The sequence below is a fragment of the Ovis aries genome, chromosome 1, assembly GCF_016772045.2.
Source record: "Ovis aries strain OAR_USU_Benz2616 breed Rambouillet chromosome 1, ARS-UI_Ramb_v3.0, whole genome shotgun sequence".
NCBI classification, from domain to species: domain Eukaryota; kingdom Metazoa; phylum Chordata; class Mammalia; order Artiodactyla; family Bovidae; genus Ovis; species Ovis aries.
In genome coordinates, this window is record NC_056054.1 from 28,018,380 (window position 1) to 28,039,346 (window position 20,967).

The following is a 20,967-nucleotide window of genomic DNA, read 5'->3' on the forward strand; positions in this document are numbered from 1 at the left end:
TCTAATAGTTTTATTGTGGATTTCTTAGGACTTTCTACATACAAGATCATGTCATCTGCAAATACAGTTTCACTTCTTGTTTTCCAAATTGGATACCTTTTATTTGATTTCTTTGCCCAACTGCCCTGACTAAAACGTCTAGCATTCTGTAGATGTTTGTTAGGTTTTGCGCAGAGTCGGACACAACTGAAGCGACTTAGCAGCAGCAGCAGTATTGTTCAACTTTTCCATTTCCTTGTTGATCTTCTGCCTCGTTGTTCTGTCCCTATGGAAAGCGGAGGCATTAAAGTCTCCAGCTGCTACTGATGAATTGTCTGTTTCTCCCACCCATTCTTCCAGTTTTTGCTTCATATATTTTGGGCTCTGTCATTAGGGGCAATATTTATAATTGCTATATTTTCTTGATGGATTAACTTTTTAATCACTATAAAATGTCCCTCTTTATCTCTAGTGACATTGAACATTTTTTTAATAATCCATTTTGGACAGACTATTTACAACATCATCATTAGAACAGTGACTCCTGCTTGGTCCCAGGAAGGAATATAGGAGCCGCATCTCAGGCTGCGTCAGCTGGTCACTCTCCCCTTTCTCTTCTCCCCCAGACAACAGTTCCAAGCCTCTGTTTCCCTACCTTTAAAATAAGAGCATTGGAGGACTTCCCTGGTGATCGAGCGGCTAAGACTCTGAGCTCCCGATGCAGGGTGCTGGTCAGGATACTTCATGCCACAACTAAAGATCCCATGTGCCACAACTAAGACCCGGTGCAGCCAAATAAATAACTATTTATATTTTTTAAAAATGAAAGGATTGAGATTTATATTTGCTAAGGTCTTCTTTAGCCCTTTTTGGATTTGAGCATTCTGTAATTAGTATTTGCAATGAAAAGGGAAAGTGAAGTCACTCAGTCATGTCCAACTCTTTGTGACCCATGAACTGTAGCCTACCAGGGTCCTCTGTCCATGGGATTTTCCAGGCAAGAGTACTGGAGTGGGTTGCCATTTCCTTCTCCAGGGGATCTTTCTGACCCAGGGATAGAACCCAGGTTTCCTGCATTGTAGGCAGACGCTTTACCATCTGAGCCTCCAGGAAGGTTATCATTTATTTTTTATTTTATTTTTACAATAAGTGTCATTTATTAAATGCTTACTGTGTGTCTAGCATTTTCATATATCTTATCCCTTCTACATATCTACAAGTAAGGTAGAGATTTTTACCCCTGTTTTACAGGTTAGGCAACAAAGGCTGAAAAGGGTTGGAGGAAATTTGGACACTCGGAATAAGCATGAAGAAGCAATGCATTCCACCAGCTTCATCTCCCAAAGACAAACCACTCTTTACCTTTGGAGGTGCATCCTTCTAGACATGAGTACATTTTTTGAAAATTATTTTCACACCACATATTCTGCCTTATTTCACTACATAATGTTTCCAGAACATTGAGGGAAGGGTTTTCTCACAGTCAGAGCTGAACAAAGATGAAAGAGGCTGCCTCGGTGATAGTGAGCGTCTGTCAGGGGAGTGTGTCAGCACAGCAGCGTTCACACACAGGACAAGGGCTCTCCTGGGGGCTTTTTATGAGTCTGACTCCCACCCCCACTCTTCCTGCCCCGGACTGTGGGGCCGTCCAAGGTTAGGACCAGGCTGAGTAATCTCACTTCCCTGTGCCCAGTTCAGAGAAGACTTGGAGACAGTTTGATGAATTGATCAGCATGAGCCAAGGGACTCAAGAGGGAAAATGAGAAACAGCTGAGTCTGAAGTCTCTCTGGGCTGACTCTTGAGGAAAAGGGGTTGTGACAGAAGTGTCCTGGCGCGGGTTCTACACTCGGTGACAAGTCCCTGCTTGCCCCTACCTATAAAATAGGGGCTGGACTGGTTTCCCTTCACACCCATCTGAGATGGCCTGGGTGAAACTCTGGGCCTTGTTGACAGGAAAACCTTGAATCTTTGGGATTCAAAAGTTGGGGCCATCTCCCACAGGGGGCCCCGAGAGCCACAGGGGTGAGTGTCCAGCCAAACCAGGCGTCCGTGCTGTGAGACACACCGAGTGCTCGTCGTGTGGAAGGAAGACTTGCCTGACCCAGCCTCGAGGAACCCCCCGTCACTGGGGGATGAGATGCCCCAAGAAAAAGATCATGGAAACACTGACCAGCCTGGAGGGGCTGTGCATATCCCAGAGCCCTGGCTGGCAGTTAGCAAGCCTGTGCAGCCAGCCTCCACGCCTCTCCCCCTTGCAGAGTGACCTAGGCAGGCCCCACGTCCCGTGGTCTCTCCTGGCTCTGATCCTGTGACCCCGTGAGCTCATCCAGGGAACGCACTGTCACGTGGGCTGCTGAGCATTCCCCCTGCCCTGGTGCGGGGCACTGCACTGTGGACCGAACAACGAAGGCCAGCTTGAGGGGAGCGGGACTCAGAGGAAGAGGAGTGATCTTAGGGTCCGGTAGCCCTGGTCTAGTGCTCTGAGCCTGGATTACTTCTCTCTAGGCTGTTTGAAGAGTGAATGGGCTCCAGAAGCTCCTGTTGTCATGAGCAAGGCCTGGAAGTTGGGGAGACCAAGGTAGGCTCTTTCTTGGCCCGTGGGTGGGTGGTGGCAGCCTGGGCTGTAGCAGAGGCCGTGACCTTGGAAGGATGGCCTTGTCTTTGGGCAGCCAGGCCCGTCAGCTGGCAAGGGTGCACTTTATCTCTGCTTCTGGCAATGGCTAGATTTCTCTACCTAATCATCAACCTACCCAGGGAGATGCTAAAAGCAGTGCTTGTTCCTGGGCTCACGTCCACTGGCCGTCAGGAGGGCTCCGTGGAGGAAAGTCTATTTCAAGAGCACATTAAATGCACAAAGGGAAACTAAGGAAAGAGACATTTGCCAGCGATGGGAAGGCAGGTCACATTGGGGGTGGGCCTACCTTCTTGGATGGCTGGATGACTACTTGGTGCAGCTTCAAACTCTCTTTAGAACAAGTGATGTAACAAATTGCTCAACTGCTGAACTGATGGATTGGAGGCTTCCCCTCCCCCTCCTCCACTGTAGCTTTTCACAGTCACCAAATACTGCCACATCTGATCTCTCAAGTCTTCCTCACCTCAGTGGAGTCATGGTTTTCCATTTTCCAGTTGAGGACACTGAAGCTCAGAGAGAGCATGTGACTTGTCTGAGGCTGTACAGCCTAAAGCTGAATGGAAGTCCCAGGCCCTGGGTAGAGAGGCTGGGGTGTTCTGACTGGTGAGGATTCTGCCCAAGACAGCATGGGGTGATGAGAGATCGGCTCTAGAGTCCTGCAACCAATCCACCACCAAGTTACCACGTGTTCCCTGCCAAGTCAGACCAATTCCTGGGCCTCAGTTTCCCACTTGTATTGTGACCCTTAGAGTTATGAGGAGAATGCTCAGGGTATTTATCTAAATGGGCAGTCCTCAAATGGACAAAAAGAGTTACATTTCCTGAGATCCTACCGAGTGACAATATCACCTCATGTAATCCATCCACTAAGGGAGGACCATTGTCCCGTTTTAAGGAGTAGAAGCCCAGACTCAGTGAGGCGACCTGCCCAGGGCCCCATTCTGAGCGGATCTGAGGACACAAGATCAGTGCTCCAGGCCTCACCATCTTTAGGGAGCCACAAACTCCCCAAGCCTCAGTTTCTCCATCAATAAAAGCTGAGCACTGGTGCCAGTCATATTCCAGGCCTCTCTGGGGCATGGAGGCACCTTGTAAAGCCGGGCTCCATGGAGACGGCGGCACAACACTCAGCGCCTGCTGGGGAGGGACGGCGTCCAGGCCCTGGGGAGCCTGTGCTCCTGGCAGCCCGCCCGGCGCAGGACTTATGACCTCACCCTGGGCCACCCTCTCCCCCTCCTTTGGTTTCTAGCAGAAGACAGCCACCCATGTCCCCTCTGGGGGCTCATCCCCACCCCTCCCCTGGACCCTGACTCAGGTTGCTCACCGTCTGGTGTGGAGGCACAGCTGACCCGGAGGAAAGCTTGGGGGAAGGCAGACTGCCAAGCTTCCGTGAAAGCGCCAGCTTGCCCGGGCACAGGCCTTCCCAGTTGCCAAGCTGATCTCCTGTTCCCTTAGAGCTCTTTTTTTTTTTTTTAATTTTTATTTATTTGTTTATTTTTTGGCTGCTCTGGGTCTTCACTGCTGTGTGTGCGCTTTCTGTAACTGCAGCAAGCGGGGGCTGCTCTGTTGCCGTGTGCGGGCGTCTCACTGCGGTGACTTCTCTGGTGCTGGAGCACAGGCTCTAGGGTGCCCAGGCCTCAGTAGTTGTGGTGTGTGGGCTCGGCATGTGGGGGCTTCCCAAACCGGAGATCGAACCCGTGTCCCTGTATTGGCAGATGGATTCTTATCCACTGGACCACCAGGGAGGTCCTCCACGAGAGCTCTTGATTCTGCAGGAGCCAAGAGGTCTGGGAGTGTCATCCCCATTCTCCAAATGAGGAAGCGGAGGCCTCAGGTGTGAAACATTCAGTGGCAGAGGCAGGAGGTAAACTGGGGTTGACCCCCGAACTTGGGATTCCATCTCGGCTCGGCACGTGCCATCCACCCCGGGAGTCTGGGGACAGCAAGGCCATGAGTGCAAAGTCTGGCTGGGCCATGTGATCCTGGGCAAGTGGCCCCACCACTCTGGCCTTAGCCTTCCTATCTGTGAAGTGGAGATGACAGTAGGTCCTTCCTGGCAGGGCTGGGTGGGGACTGAACAGAAAGCACGCGTACAGAGCTGGTGGTGCCTGGCTCGCGACAACCCTCAGTGTAACCTCGGGACCAGCGTCCCCAGCCCCCTTGGGCCCTGAAGCCGTTGGAGGCTCGGGATGATCCCACCATTAGGTTAGTGGAGGAGACTGCCCAGCACTAAGCATCATGCAGGCGGGTAAGCTGAGTCTCTGAGCAATACAGTGACCCACAGTTCTCTGGGCTCCTGTTGCTGCTGCTCCAAAGCTTGGCTGCTCCTGAATGGCTCATACCTGAGGGAGCTGTTGGGTGCATAGGTGGGTCGGGCTCTGGCCTCCCTGCCAGGGACTTGCTGAGCTGTTTCAAGCACAACTTTTCCTTCTCTGGGACTTAATTTCTCCTCTTGTTAATCACGCCTATCCCTCACTTCCAAGGGGCCAGTCTGACCCCTCAGAGCTTCAGTTTCCCCATCTGGGAAGTGGGAGCATTGGTGTGATGCTGCCCTATCTGCGGCCTGGCCGCCCTCAAGCCTCCAAAGGATGACAGAAGCTTGTATGCTCAGCCTGCAGTCCCTGGGTCATCATTGCTCCTTCCCAGCAGCCTCCAGACCAGGTGTAGTTCCCTGATGCCTGGCTACCTGGTGGGGGAACATGAGGCAGTGGAGAGCAGAGGCCCCATCCTGGCAGCCCCTTCCTGTTATCCTGGACCTGAGGCCTATCAGCCCTGAACCTCTGAGAAAATATTTAGTCAGTAACCCAAGCCTTGGTCACCTGCTTTCCCTGCAAATGTGCAGTTAATCACCTGGACACACTCTGCCCTTAGCCCAGCTTCAGGGACATGCTGCTGCCATGTGATAAGAGACAGTGGCTGCCACAGCGCCCTAATAGGGCCAGAGGGGCCTTTGGAATTTGTGCAGTCCAGCCCTTGACCTTAACTCTTTGAAGTCCAGGATGGCTTCAGAGCTTCCTGCACATTCTTGCCTGCATACCCGCAGGGGTGGGGAGCTCAGTCCATCCCGAAGTAGTCCCTTCTGTTTCAAGGGCTTGCCTATTTAGCAATCTGAGATCAGCCCCTAGCTCCATTCCTGGTATCCCAGTCTTCTTGAGAGGCTCCAGCAAGCTAGCTCCCTCTCCCCAGGGCTCTTGCAGAGCTTTGGGGTTGGGGCCAAGGTCTCCCAAGCATCCTGTGCTCCCAGGCATACCTCGAGCACCTGCAGCCACCGTCAGAAATGAGGTAAGCAGACCTCTCCCTGTCCTGGCCCGAGCTCTGCACACACCGAGCTATACGTCATTGGCAAATAACCCAAATAAAGAAGTGTATGTGTGTGCTCAGCCGCTCAGTTGCCTCCAACTCTTTGCAACCCCATGGACTACAGCCTGCCATGCTCCTCTATCCATGGGATTTTCCAGGCAAGAATACTGGAGTGGATTGCCATGCCCTCCTCCAAGGAATCCTCCTAACCCAGGGATCAAATCCGTGTCTCCTGTGGTTCCTGCATTAGCAGGCAGATTCTGCACCACTAAGCCACCTGGGAAGCCCCTAAGAAGTGTTTATTAAATCCCAACTGTGGGCCAGGTCCTGTGCTGGGCACTGGGGATACAGGGCCACCAACATGGTCCCTGCTGTGACAAGACAGTCGTCCAGTGAAGATGACCTCCGGCCCCAGCCCCACCCCCCATAGGGCCCCAACCTGGACTTGCCTCCTGTTCCTGTCCAGGCTGCCTGGCCACACCGGGGCTGCACCAGTGCTTTTCTGAAAGATTTCAAGCACAGCCAAAGAAGAAAAGTAAAATAAGCCCCAGAGAAGAGTGGAGTGGACCCTCCTCTAGCTTAACCTTCAATTCAAGATGAAGCCTATTTCCTTCCTCTCTATGCCTCTCCCCTCCCAAAGGCACACTGAAACCTGGCTGCCCCAGTTCTGCCTTGGCCCTCAGTCACCCACTAGACCCAAATCCAGCCCATGCCCCTGTGGGAGCTCAAGCATTACCCTGCTGCTGCAGGGACAGGACACAGGCCCTTGGCGGGAGGGAGCCCTGCACGGAGGCCGTTTCCTCCCTGGCCTCCAGGTGGCCCTTCTGCAGGATCCTGTCAGACAGGACACAGGCCCTTGGCGGGAGGGAGGCTTGCCCTGAGGCTGTTTCCTCACTGGCCTCCAGGTGGCCCTTCTGCAGGATCCTGTCAGACAGGACACAGGCCCTTGGCGGGAGGGAGCCCTGCACGGAGGCCGTTTCTTTCACTGGCCTCCAGGTGGCCCTTCTGCAGGATCCTGTCGGACAGCACACAGGCCGTTGGCGGGAGGGAGCCCTGCACTGAGGCCATTTCTTCACTGGCATCCAGGTGGCCCTTCTGCAGGATCCTGACGCATCACTGTTCCCAGGACCCCAGGAATAAATCAAAGAAGAGCTTTGGCTCCTCAGCCCCAAGGCTGGTGAGGGTTGGTACCTCCTGCCCGGTTCACTTTCCGTTTGCATTTTCCCCAGAGACACGATCACTTAGGAACCTCTAAATCCCTGGCAGGGCTGACGACCCAGGCAAGTATATAAATCGACACTTTTTAAAGCGTAAAGGTGCCCTCTGGATGGCGCAGAGGGGTGTGTGCCGGAGCTCCTCAGGCCACCCCCCAGCACCCGCACCGGGCTCCCCGCTCTGCCTGCCCTGACTCTCTTGGCAGCCTCGGGCGAGCCACCTCCCTGAGCCTCAGTCCCTTCCCCTGTAAAGGACGTTCCTTCCTTCACTTCCTTCCTCTGGAAAAAGGGGCCGTCGCACTTACCTTGCTGAGTGCTTGCCGGTGTCTCACAGCTCCATGGGAGCCATAAGGCATGGGCTGCGGTGGGTTTTCCGGTAGGGTGTGTGGACAGGGCTCAGACTGGACCCAGGAGGCTGCGGCTCTCCCCTGCCAGTCATGACCTCTGTCACTTTGGACACATCACACCCCCACTGGGCCTCTCTCCTAGTTTTGAAGATGGGTTGGTCAGGCAGTTGACCTAACAAGTACTTGCTGTGGCCCTACTGTGTACAGGGTTCTATGCAGATAGGCCCATGTTTCCTCGCTCCCATCTGTCTGTTCCACTGATGTATGTGACATAGGTTGAGCATCTCTGTGTGCCCGGCGCTGCCCGAGGAGCGGGGCACTCAGCACTGAGGACAGGGCAGGACCTGCCCTCAGGGGGCGAATGTCCTAGTGGGAGCTTCCCGGTCCGTTCCTCCCCGGGCGCAGGCGGAAGGCAACGTCTCCGTACAAACCTGGCACATCCCCCCACCACTCCCTTGCCTGCAGGCCCTTTTCTCCATGCCCATGAGGCTGGACTAGGGGGTGTGGATGGAGGCTGAAAAGGGTTGCAGAAATGGAGTCTGTCTGGTCCTTTCTCCGTCTGTGAAGGCGGGGCTGGGGTGGAGCCGGGGATCTCAGGGGGCCCTCTCAGCCCTGAGGGTCTGGGTCACGGGGGACCACAAGGGCCATCAGGAACAGAGGGTGGAGAGGCGGGGGAGTCCCTGGAGGACAGATCCAGGTATGCGCCCACCATCAAGGGGACCCTGGGCACAAGGGGAGATCCTGAAACCCATTCACCCCACCTGGCAGGTGGAATTCAGGTTTAGGAGGGGGTCGATGCCATGGGCTCCTGTCCCAGCGGTGGAAATAGGGCAGCTGGGGCTGCAGTAGCAGAGCAGCAGGGGGCTGGGTCACCACCCCTACTACGGGCGCTCCTTCCTGCCCACCTGGGTCTGGCTGCCTAGGACTCAACCAAACCGGCTCCATCTCGTATGGCTCTGGGCCTCCTGCCGGCTGCCTTGGGATCGAGGGACCCAGGAACAGGCAGCGGCCTGAATGTGAGTGTGGGGGGAGTCACAGGGAGGGATCCAGAAACTCTGAAGTGACCGGCAGAGAAGGCCTCCCCGTCACTTCCACTGTGGGGCATCTATGTGGCCAGCATGGCAGTAGACACACAATGTGAGAGAAGCTTGAAACCACTGGCCGGGGCCTGGCTTTCCACCACAGAAGAAAACAAACATTGATGCACGGGGCTGGGAGATTCCACTTTCCAACACAGGGTGATCCGAGTTGACACCACACCCTCCACCAACCCACTCCAAACACATATAAGTGCTGCATAAAATATTACTCGGGGAAAAGCCCAACTGGCTGCCCTCCCCAAAACCTCTTCCCACTGACCTCCTCTAGGCCTGCTTCTCAGCCCTCTTCTGCATCTTGGGCAAGTCCCCTTGGGCCCCTAGACCACAGAGAATCCGACAGGAGTGAGGAAGGAGGAAGCACACGTGGGAGGATAGGGAGAGAGAAGAGAGCCTCCTCATCTGGGGTCAGACCTCACAGCTTAAAGAGAGGGAACGAGAACCTGGAGGAAAAACAGAAGCAAAGGCAGTGAATTTGGAGGAGTGGAGAAAGGGAGGAGGGAGAGAAATGGAGGAGGAGGGAGGGAAAGGACGCTGAGGAGAAACGGGAAGACAAGGAAAGGGGGTGGGGAGGACACAGGAAAGGAGACGGGGGCCAGAGGGCCCCTGATGGAGACAGAGGCCAGGCGACGCGGAGGAGGCCGGTCTCAGCGTGGCCTGGACAAAGGTCTGCGTGGCTGGGGGTGGGGGGCAGTGCGGTCGCCGTCTCTGCAGGCCTGTGGGTCTGCATTCTGGGCTCTTCTTAGGGGAATCCCTGGGCTAACTCAGCTCCATTGCCCAGAGGGGCTCCCCAGATGGAGCACCACGCCCTCCATCTGACCCTGGTCCTCCTGGGGGTGTTGGTGGGCAGCAAGTGTGCCTCCTCGTAGGGGCAGTAATCCCCATGCCCTCAGTGCCCCTCTGAGGCCGAGTCCCTGGCACAGGGGCAGAGCTCAGGAGGGGCACGGATCATGGTGTTTTCTAGATAAAGGAGGCAGAGAGCCCTGGCCAGGGCGGGGCTCAGGTCCGGTCTCCCAGCGGACGCTGCCCTGGGGTCCCGCCTGCTGCTGTGCACTTAGAACTGGAGGGAACCTGTGGCCTCAGGGCATCAGGACAGAGGGTCCCCCTGATGACGCCAGGAGGAGGATCAGAGGCTCCGAGGAGACCCCAGCAGGGCAGAGGAGCAATCCCTGTTCAGGGTCGCTCACGGAAGCTGTGACCTACGGAGCCCCGTGGCGACCGGCTCTGGGCCCCTGCCTCTGGGCCCCCGCCTGGTCTCCAGTCCGGTTCTCTCTCTCTGCCCTTTGTTTCTCCTGCCTTTGTCTCCTTTTCTTCTCTCTCCATCTCTCTGAAATTAAATGGGATCCAACTGCCGGCTCCCTGTGTGTTCTCCCGCTCACGGCTCAGCCCTTTTCATTCTGAACAGAAATATGTTCTCATCATACAGTTTAATTCTGCTTATCTGGAGTGGATTAAGTGCTCACAATGACAAGCAGTATTGATTCCTGAGCATCCCTTTTGCCACCTAATTAGTTCCACAAGCCCAGTGGGGGATGGGACGAGGGGGTGAGGGGAGCCTGGGTGGGAGTCAGGAGCCCTGGGTCCCCATCACACATGCCAATGTCATGAGTGACATCGGGCCCATTGCTCCCTGTGCGGGGCTTGGACTGGACTGCCCTCTGGGAGGCTGAGGCCAGGAGAGGAGGTGGGGGCCAGGTCACCCCGAGTCTTCGAGGGGTCAGAAGGGTGAGAGCATGTGCTCTGGGGCCTGAGGCCTGGGTCTGGATCCCAGCTCAACATCTGCTGGCTTTACTGTGAGGACAAGTGGCTTGACTTCACCGTCCCTCAGTCTCTGCATCTGTAAAACGGGAGGAACTGTCAGTCTGGCTGTGGCAGGAAACACATGGCCCTTGCAGTCTGGGGCACCTGAGGAGGGTCCAACGGAGGGTGGCACGCAAGGCTGTGAGCCGGCTGTCAGGCAAACAAGTCAGGACAGTGCAGCGTCCTGGCTTCCCTAAGAGTGGGACTGATTCCAGCGCCAGCCCTTGACTGAAGGGGAGAATGTGGGCCGTGTGAGAAGGCCCTTGACCTTCACAGGAAGACACTGGTCTCAGGGGCACACCCTCCCCCTCCCTGCCATGCTAGGCTCCTTATGGGGTGCGGACAGCCAGGAACCAGCGGCAAGGAAGCCCCAGAGATAGGTCGGGCCTGGACAAGGGCAGGCAGAGCGTCCATCTGGTGTGAATGAGCTGACCCAGGAAGCACACGCAGGCCGGCGCAGAGCAGCCGTCACAAGCCCCCATAGATTATGGGGCGGGATTGGCCAAGCATCACGGGTTCTGCCCCACTTGGTTGGGTGGACCCTCTGAATCCTAGTTACCTCTCTTCTTAATAAAGAAGAGGTTGACTGGATCTTTGCATCTTGCTTTGCCTAAACTAACCATGCAGTACAAAAGGATGGCGTCCTTTTGACCTGGGTTTAGATCCCAGCTGTTCCTCTCACCTAACCTGGGACAGAAAGACCCTCCACAGGGCTGTTTCCCAGAGCACGGGTGCTGTGGGGCGGAGGAGAGCCCTGCACACAGTGGGTGCTCAGCAAACATGATCTTTGCTTCACTTCACTTCAGCAGTGACAAGGCAAAAATTTTCCTTGAGGGTTTTTCTAAACCAGGTGACCTTCAGGGTGATGTGGTGAGACACAGGACACTGTTCAGACACGTGCACAGGGCCGGGCTGTGGGAGGGAGGGAGGCAGGCAGGGGAGGGCGGCAGCCTTGTGGGAAGGGAACCTTGGTGTGCTCACAGCTGGCCTCCTCTCCCCATCCTCCCGAGCTACTCAGGGTGTGCGGGGCTCTGCGTACAAAGGAGGTTCTCCGCACTTCCATCTTCAGGGGCCCTGCCTCTCTGCCCCTTGCCTGCCGAGGCTGTCCGGGCTCTGTCCCTGGAAGGCCTCGCCTGTTTACCCAAAGCCAGCTTCAGAAGTGAAGTGTGTTTTTCCACCAACCGAGGAGTCAATGCAGAGAGCAAAGGTCTGGGTCATATTGGAATTCCAATTTCAGTCCCAGCCTTGGTCTGCTTGCCTGCCAGCGGGCAAGAGCTTTTGCCTTTCATTGACGTCCTGGGACCAGCGCTGGTGCCCGTAAGGCCCACAGCACGTGGCGGGACCATGTGACAGGGTTCCCACCGACGGAAGCCAGGGGCCAAGCGGGGCTCCGCACCCTACCCCGTGACGCCCTCGTCCACCACTCTCCTGTGGTCTCAGCCTCTAGGCTGAATCACAAAGCAGCCCCCAAGTCTCATTTCCAGTTTTTAATGCTTTTCTTGTAAAACCAAAAATATAAAACTGGCAGGGAGTGGAAAACAAGTTCTGTACAATTTATATACACGAGGTCTGTGATTTCAAAACCACTGGGGAGACAAGAGGAGAGACGCAGTCAAGGGATGTCACAGGTCACGCATCCTGACGGGCACCTCTGAGCGCCTGGCTGGGGCTTAGAGGCTCGCTCGTGGCCAGACCCAGCTGCGTTCTGGGGAGCAGTGGCCTGGTTGCTCCAGCTGGCTGCCCCGAAGGTGGGAACAGCCGGCAGGTGGGCAGGGTAGCATCGGCGGTGGCAGGCGGGCAGGTGTGGGCGGCATTCAGGTGTCTGTGTAGATGGAGGGGATGTGACTCAGGCAGTGGTCGAAAGCCCCGTTAGGGAAGAAGCCGCAGTCCTCGGGGCCGCTGGACACGACGTCCTCGGATGACTGTGGTGGCAGCGTGGTGGGACCCGGGGCCTCGGCCAGGGCCTCGTAGCCTGTGGATGTGGGGGACGGGGTCCAGGCTGGAGAACTCGCACCAGTCCACGTGTGAGCGAACAGAACACACCCGTCCGTGTTCCCCCGCTCCCGCCCACCCCCAGTGCACCTTTGATCAGGTTCACACCTGCCTGTGGTGCACGTGTGTGACACGCGTCCACTCACAGAGTAGACTGTACTTGAACACACAACCACACACCTGCACACAAGCACCTTCATACGAAATGGCCCAAACTTGCTAATACACAACCGTGCACACACGTGTGCACACACACTAAGAAGGGGTCACAGGAGGAGGACACGTGTGCACAGACAGGGTGGGAATGTCAGCACAAGCGCGACGTGGAGCACACGTGCCAGGGAGTTCCTTACACACAGAGGGGGCCCACGCTGCCAGAAGCCCCCGTGCTGACCCTACACGCACATGCACACACGTGCCCACACAGACTTGCCCCACACACACGTGCAGGAGGAAGACATGTGCAGACCTGGGAGCACGTGTGTGTGAGCAGGGACACACAGGCTCACACGCAGATGACCCACAGGTTTGTGTGTGCTCAGCTGTGCCTTGGTGCCCATCCCTCCACCCCCTGCTGCACGCCCACAGCTGCCCAAAGGGCCTTGGGACCGGGTACCAGTCTCCCCTTTGTCTGGTGCCCCCCATCCTGCCCAGTCCTTGTAGCTTCCAGATGGACCTGAACCCTGAGGCTGATCTGGGAATTCCTGTACCCCACTGCTGATGCTCTTCCTCCGAGCAGGCCCTGTGGTCTGGGCCCGATTCCACCTGGACTGTGTGCAGCCCTCCCCTCTCCCTGGGTTCTCCATCCCGACATGCGCAAAGCACACAGCACAGGGGTGGAAAGGAGGCACGCAGGGGAGGCTTACCTGGGGCAGGTAAAGGTGCGCTTAGGCCATGATAGCCATTGGGCCGCAGGGGGTTGAAACCGTGGGCCTCCCCCGCCAGTCCGTCCCCACTGGCTGCCTGCTCGGCCGACCGGTAGCAGTCACCGTAGGGGAAGCAATTCTGGATGGAGTGGAAGCTGCCCTGGTAGCCTGCAGGGGGAGGCGGCAGGGGCTGCACTCAGAGGGAAAAGGCCCAGAGAGGGAGGAGGGGGCCGTCCCCGCTGTGCAGCTCAGTCTCCCACACTGGCCCGCTGGCCTGGCGGGTGTGAGCGGGAGGAGAGAGCCCCAGGCCACAGGAGGTGCCGGGGTCCTACGCTGGAGCGAGCGGGGTAAGGCACTGCCCCCTGGCTGCACCTGCCAGCAGAGCTCGGAGGGCAGGGACTCTGGGTCCTCCATGCCCTTCTAAGATGCCCCATCACTCATACAGAGCCAGCCACCCACCCCAGCCACTGCTCCCCATGATGTTCCCTTTGATGCCTGGTGGATGGGACAAACTCTTTTCCACCCCTCATGACAAATTTGCTCCCGGAAGAGACCCCCAGTGAGGCAAACCGGGTCACCTGTCTCTCACCTTCTCCCAGTGTGGCCCTCAGTGCCAGCCATCATTCCAGGTGCCTGACTGCCACCCCGTGGGCCAGTGTCTCCTTCCTCTCACGCAGCCCGAGTGGGAGTCACTGGGTATATCTGGAAAGGGCCCCCTCCATCCCGGCCAGAGCTTACCTTGAGGGCTGGGCAGAGGCTGGGGTGGAGGACTCTGAAAGGGCGGGTAGGGCGGCTTGCTGGGGAGCGTGGGAAAGGGCTGGCCCCCCGGAGAATGGCTCTGGGAGGATGGTGGCAGTGGGGGTGGCCCAAGCCCCTTCAGTGGACTGACCATGGGCGAGAGGAGGCCAGGTCCCAACCTGGAGAGAAGAGAGACAGCCAAGGTTCATAGACGTTGTCCAAGTTAGTCCCAGACACACAGCACTGACCTCATGGGTTCTCGTGAAGGTAAAATTAAATAAAGCAACATAGACACAGCACCCGGTATGATGTCAGAAACCTTCTTAGCCACTCCACGAATCCTCAGCATCATCATCAAGATGAAGGGAAGGAAAACTGGCAGTTAGGCCTGTTGTCCAAGCTGGCCTTTAGTCTCCTGCACGGTGTACTTTTAGGGGTTTTCTGCCTACATCTCTCGGCATCTCTCCTCCACTTGCATACATCCTGTGATGGGGGACTCACCACCTTCCTTTGCACAGAGCCTAAAGGACACTCACATTCTGAAATAAGGCCACACTGGCTAACAGTTGTTAGCCCTGAGCCCAGCTGAGCCCCGGCAGGATGGCTGACCAGGCTGCACAATGCTGGACACCAGGTCCCTTCCTTGTGCCGCCTTCCTGCGCCCTTGAGGTCTGCTCACACGAACCACAATGACCCTGGGGTCAGGGGGACTGGGCTGAAGGCTCACCGCCTCGGAACTGTTTGTGTGCAATCACTGCAGAAAGACGGAGAGTGTGGAGGTTCAGAGTCTTTACTTTCTTCTTTTCATTAATGGCTATGTTGGACTGTTCATGTTAGAATACCGCATATGCTCACTGTCATAGCTCCATGTAACCTCTCCAGGCTAGCCATGCTGTCCCTGCCCACCCTCTAAGACTCGAGGAAGCATGACAGATCAGTGTCTTTCTCAAAACAGAGGACGAGATCTGGGGAGAGGTCGGTGGTCTCCACATCTGTGGCTCTGCAGGGCCCCCATCTGCTCTCTCTAACATGGGCCTCCTGCCATCACTGCCCCGTGATGACACTGCCATCTTTCCAGTGTCTGGGATGCACACCCCTGTGAGTGCGCTGAAGACAGCAGAAGAGGGCTTCCGCATCGGGACCCTGGTCCCCAGGCCAGGATCTGAGACACTGGAGGTGCAGGCCAGCCTCCTGAAGTTAATGAAATGATCCTCTTCCAGGCTCCATGAGTTAACCGCCACTATCACCATCATTAATATTTCTAAGCCTGTTCTCATAGGGTCATCAAGTGGGTCTACAACTGTGCTCTATAAACTGTGGAGGGTGGTGTACAAGCCAGGTGTCCTCAAAACCAGTTCTCTGGGCTGAGGCTGAGCCCAGGCGTGGCCAGGAGGGTGGCTCCTCCTCCGCCCAGCCTGCTGCGTGGTGCCCTCCTGTCTTATGCCAACCCCATCGTGGCACCCACACTCCAGCCTTTCCCCTACTTCCTGTCCATCCCCTCTGTTGGGAGAGACCCCATGTGGAGGGCCAGGCCTGGTCTTCTCAGTCACTCCCTGCTCAGCACCAAGTCTGGCACACAGCAAACAGCTGATAAATACAAACAAATGGGTTTCTGAATCACTCAACTACAAAATCCAGAGATTAACAGCACTGCAGACTTAAGGAGAACCAGATCTGAAGGGGAAAAAACATGCATTTTCAAAGTTTGTTTTTCCTGTCTCAAACCTGCCATAAATTCACATTTGCCACCTTCACAGCCAGTGAAATTAAACAGAACACGACTCTCCCCGAAGTGGACGGGGAGGCTGAGGTTCTGCCGCTCTACCTGAACTCTAAAGGAAAAAGGATCGTCTGGAGCGCCTCTTCTGAGTCATGCAAATGATCCCTAAATCAAATATTTTTGCTTCAATTGGAACCTATAAAAATTAATAAAAACCTCACTGGCCTGGCAGACGAGGGCTTCATACCTCGTACATAGCCAGGGAGGGAAAAAAAAAAAAAAACACCCTATTGGGCGTCTTCTCTGAGCCAGGGTAAATAAATTTGGTCATGAAGTCAAGCCCTCTTAGCATATTTTTGAGTGAATCAGATAATTCTGTCAAGCTATTTAACGTCCCAGCAAACCGCCAGGGAGCCACGAGTGGCCTTCCTTGTTGACTTTGGCAGGAAAGGGAGGCTGAAGGCTTTCCCCCCTTCCTCGCCTCTTCTCAGGGGCTGAAAAAAGAAACCCATTCAAGCTGGGCCCGGTCCTGGTGTCAGGCATGAGGGCCCTTCTCTCAGGCAGCCCTGGGGGAGCCTGGGCGCCCGGCTGGTGGGGATGGCTTGCCTGTCGCTCCCGCAGGCACGGGTGGCCGGGCGGGCTGGGGGTCCCGTCTCGGTCTTGTCATCACTCTGCCTCTCACTGCAGGAATTCTTGATGGGCACTTACGCAGGCAGCAGGCAGGTGATGAATGAGGCGGAGCAGAGTGCGCAGGCCCGAGTGGGGAAAGGCCTCTGTGGTTTATTTGTCTTTGGTTGGAGATGTCTGGGGGCTGGCTGTGGGTGAGCAGGTGGCCTGAGCGGGTGGGTGGGTGGGTGAGGGAGGGACAGGAGGTTGGTGTCCACGGAGCCTGTACCAGCTGACACACACAGTATCAGGCATGTGCACTTGACCCTCACCACTTCCACAGGGAAGGGTATTCTAATGCCTGTTTCACAGAAGAGGAAACTAAGGTTCCAGGAAGCCCTGATTTTCTGGGCTCCCCTTGGTACTCCACCAGGCTGCCTCTGTGGCATGCACAGCCAGACTTCCCTGCTCCATGAATACCTGGGGCACTCCCTGTGCGCCCACAGGTTCAGCTCTGACAAGCTCTCCTCTCCCCACCCGGCCAGACTATCCTCAAGTCCTGCTCCCTCCGTGGGACTCTCGCCTGCTGGGGGTCCCTCCCCGCTCCCACCGGTGCTGGCTTGGGCTGCCATCCACTCACTGGGGGCACTGCAGCCCAGCCCCACACTGCAGGCTGTGTCTTCTCATTCCCAGACCTGACTTGCTCACTGCTCAGCACCTTGCAGACAAGTCCTGCCACAGGCCTTGTGATCTGGCCCTGGTGACCTCTCTCCTGAGCTTGTCACCCCACATGAAGGTCCAGCTTCCAGAACACACTGAGCTCTCACCACACTTGCCCTTCCTCCCAACCTCTCCACTCCTACTTAACCTTGGAGGCCCCGCTTAGCATCACCTCCAGGAAGCCCTCCCTGACATATTCCCCCAAAGCACTGGGCTCTTCTCCGGCTTTCCACAGCCTCTTCTTTCTTCCCAGAGGGCTACTCGCCCAGTGTGGGAAATCCCTGTAGGTCTATCACAGGGAGCTTCACCAGGGCTGCAGGAATCAGTGGCCCCATACCAGGGCATCAATAACTGGACACTGAGAGAACGGGTGAGTGAGTAGCAGGAGGAGCCCTGGACAACAAACCGGGTAATGAACTCAGGCCAGTGGCCCCGGGTACAAACAGGCCAAGGCTTTGATCTTGAGAAGAAAGGAAAGGGGAGGAGGAAGCTGGTGGGATCAGGCTTTGAGGGACAAGTCTGCTCAAGTCCTGCTGGTGATGAGCTAAAGTAGCAGGAAGGGTAGAGGGAAGGGCTGTGAGGCTTCCCTCTACTCATTTGCAAGGAAAAGATTTCCCAAGTACTCAGTCAGTTCAGTGCAGTCGCTCAGTCGTGTCCGACTCTTTGCGACCCCATGAATCAAAGCACGCCAGGCCTCCCTGTCCATCACCAACTCCTGGAGTTCACTCAAACTCATGTCCACCGAGTCTGTGATGCCATCCAGCCATCTCACCCTCTGTCATCCCTTTCTCCTCCTGCCCCCCATCCCTCCCAGCATCATTTCCAATGAGTCAACTATTTGCATGAGGTGGCCAAAGTATTGGAGTTTCAGCTTTAGCAACAGTCCTTCCAAAGAAATCCCAGGGCTGATCTCCTTCAGAATGGACTGGTTGGACCTCCTTGCAGTCCAAGGGACTCTCAAGAGTATTCTCCAACACCACAGTCCAAAAGCATCAATTCTTCCACGCTCAGCTTCCTTCACAGTCCAACTCTCACATCCATACATGATCACTGGAAAAACCATAGCCTTGACTAGATGGACCTTTGCTGACAAAGTAATGTCTCTGCTTTTGAATATGCTATCTAGGTTGGTCATAACTTTCCTTCCAAGGAGTAAGCGTCTTTTAATTTCATGGCTGCAATCACCATCTGCAGTGATTTTGGAGCCCCAAAATAAAGTCTGACACTGTTTCCACTGTCTCCCCATCTATTTCTCATGAAGTGATGGGACCGGATGCCATGATCTTTGTTTTCTGAATGTTGAGCTTTAAGCCAACTTTTTCACTCTCCTCTTTCACTTTCATCAAGAGGCTTTTTAGCTCCTCTTCACTTTCTGCCATAAGGGTGGTGTCATCTGCATATCCGAGGTTATTGATATTTTCCCTGGCAATCTTGATTCCAGCTTGTGCTTCTTCCAGCCCAGCGTTTCTCATGATGTACTCTGCATAGAAGTTAAATAAGCAGGGGGACAATATACAGCCTTGACGTACTCCTTTTCCTATTTGGAACCAGTCTGTTGTTCCATGTCCAGTTCTAACTGTTGCTTCCTGACCTGCATACAGATTTCTCAAGAGGCAGGTCAGGTGGTCTGGTATTCCCATCTCTTTCAGAATTTTCCACAGTTTATTGTGACCCACACAAAGGTTTTGGCATAGTCAATAAAGCAGAAATAGATGTTTTTCTGGAACTCTGTTGCTTTTTCGATGATCCAGCGGGTATTGGCAATTTGATCTCTGGTTCCTCTGCCTTTTCTAAAACTAGCTTGAACATCTGGAAGTTCATAGTTCATGTATTGCTGAAGCCAACAATTAATACATTCTTCGTTTCTAGACAATTAAGTGACCACAACGGGAACCACTTGAATGGAGGAAAAGGCCCCTTTCCTGCAGGGGTCCTGCAGTAAAGCTTTCTGGACAGCCCTGGCCAGTGGTCACGGCTGCAGGGCCAGAAGTGGGGACAAGGCCTAGGTGGGCATCTATGGAGTGGGCAGTGGTGGCCAATAATTTGCTCACAAAATACACAGTACAAGCCAAAGAGAAGGCAGGGTAGCCTCTCAAGAAGGCTTGGGTGCAGCAGCCCAGCCCAGAAGGTCTGGGTCAGGGTCAGGGGTAGGGGGGATGTAGCATCTTCCTGGGGCCACCCCCACTGGGGAGGCGAGGGGGCACGAGCTGAGGTGCCAGGAAGCCCCGTGATAATATCATCCACCAGCTAGGATGCCTATGAGGCAAGGAGGACATCGTGCCCAGTGAGTATTTGGTTCAGAGCACAGTACACAGTAGGTGCTGCATAAATGCTGGCTACTTTCAGTATCAGTAACAACCATTTAGTGTGCGGGACACCTGCCCTCACCTGCCGCTCATACAGGTGCCCATCTGCTGTCCCAGAGGAGGACTGGCTTGCTATACATACCCATCCCGGGTGCTCTCAGCCGTGGGCAGAGGGGACAGATGGTGGTGGGAACTGGTGGTGGCGTCCAGTGGGTGGTGCCTGGAAGGGACATCATGCATAGAGGGCAGGATGCTTGCTGCCAGCCCGTTATGGGGGGTGATGGAGCCAGGATACATGCCTGCAGGGAAGCAAACAATTATCACTGGGCTTCGGCCGCTCCCTAGAGATGGCTGTGGTCACCCCAGGAACTGTGTGCCTGCTTATGGAGAGAGAAAGACAAGAAGGGAAACCAGCATTGTATTCCTAGATGGTTAGGAGCACAGACAGGGGGAGATAATGGCCCCACTGTGCTCTGTTTATGCTGCAGCTGAGGGGTTGTATGCCGGGCTGAGGTCCATGCTGAGCGCAGAGGTGGACTGACACGGGGCTGTCAGACATGCGGGGTGGTTGGACCCTGTGAGTGTGTGTGTGTGTATTTACTGGGGCAGAGGCAGATTTGAATGGAGTAAGCTGCCTCAAATCTCTGGAACTGTTCTAGGAAAGAAGGGGCTTGCTCCATGTAGCCCCAGTAGACAGAGACCTGGGATGAAGGGAAGCTTGAGAGGAGACTGGAGCTCTGGGCCTGGCGGTTCCTGCTAACAGGCAGATTTGCAGTAGGGTCACAGGTTGCCCTTGGAGAAAATGAACTGCCCGTCCCCAGGTGTGCGAGGAGAGCCTGGATGTCTGCTGTGAGGGGTTCCAGAGACAGGATGGCTGTGCTAGCTGGATGGCAGGTTGGCCTGGGAGACCTGGGGAAAGCGATGTCACAGACGGTTGTGTGGGATGTACACTGTACAAGGGTCTTGACTCAGCACAGGTGTCAGCCATGCTCGAGTCTCAGATTCTAAACCTCTGGAAGACGCCTGCAAGTGGGACCACCTTTTATCACCTTTTACTCCCAAAGGTCTTTCCCTTGTTAAGAAGAAGGTCGGCTAATGAATCAAATGGGGGACATGCGTTGCTCAGGGCAGGGGTCAACATGTATCATGACTGGCACATGTCAGTCACATGTTGCTCCAGGGACCCCACTGAGGACCTGCGAGCACGGACCAAGGCCAGCGCTTCCCGAAGACCTTCCCAAGGAACCTGAATTAGAGAGGAGAACAAGCCCCTCCTCTGGGACTGGAGCCTAAGAAGGTCACAGCAAGGGTTGCAATTTTTTGATGTTCCCTATTTTATCCGAAAAACATGGGGCCAATTTTGCACCCCCTCTTTAATCTGCCACGTTTACCGATTTTCATAGAAATTGACATCATTTTCCCAGAAATCAATTGATCAAGTCGATGCCCTGGGAGGACTCTGTGGACCTGGGGACCGGGCCCTGAGCTGCACTGAGACTGCATCGGGGGCTCAGCTGTTATATCCCGAGGGTCCACACTCAATGCTCTCAGCACCTCGTGAGGACCACTGGGAACAGAGCACACTCTTCTCAGGGGTGGGGTCAAGGAGGAACTTTTCCTTTCTCAGGTGGTTGGGGTTCCAAGGC

General features: G+C 55.5%; 1 protein-coding gene across 1 annotated transcript in view; it reads right to left on the reverse strand.

Annotated features, from left to right (window-relative positions):
• Positions 1 to 11,845: 11,845 nt before the first annotated feature.
• The window catches only part of GLIS1 (GLIS family zinc finger 1), a 246,567-nt gene continuing 237,445 nt past the window's right edge, over positions 11,846 to 20,967 (reverse strand). The window contains exons 7-10 of the mRNA XM_027970436.2: positions 19,464 to 19,620; positions 13,970 to 14,148; positions 13,232 to 13,399; positions 11,846 to 12,345 (exon numbers count right to left, since the gene is read on the reverse strand). Of these exons, the coding sequence (XP_027826237.2) occupies positions 12,188 to 12,345; positions 13,232 to 13,399; positions 13,970 to 14,148; positions 19,464 to 19,620 (662 nt within the window). The 3' untranslated portion in view covers positions 11,846 to 12,187. The remainder of the gene's footprint in view (positions 12,346 to 13,231; positions 13,400 to 13,969; positions 14,149 to 19,463; positions 19,621 to 20,967) is intronic.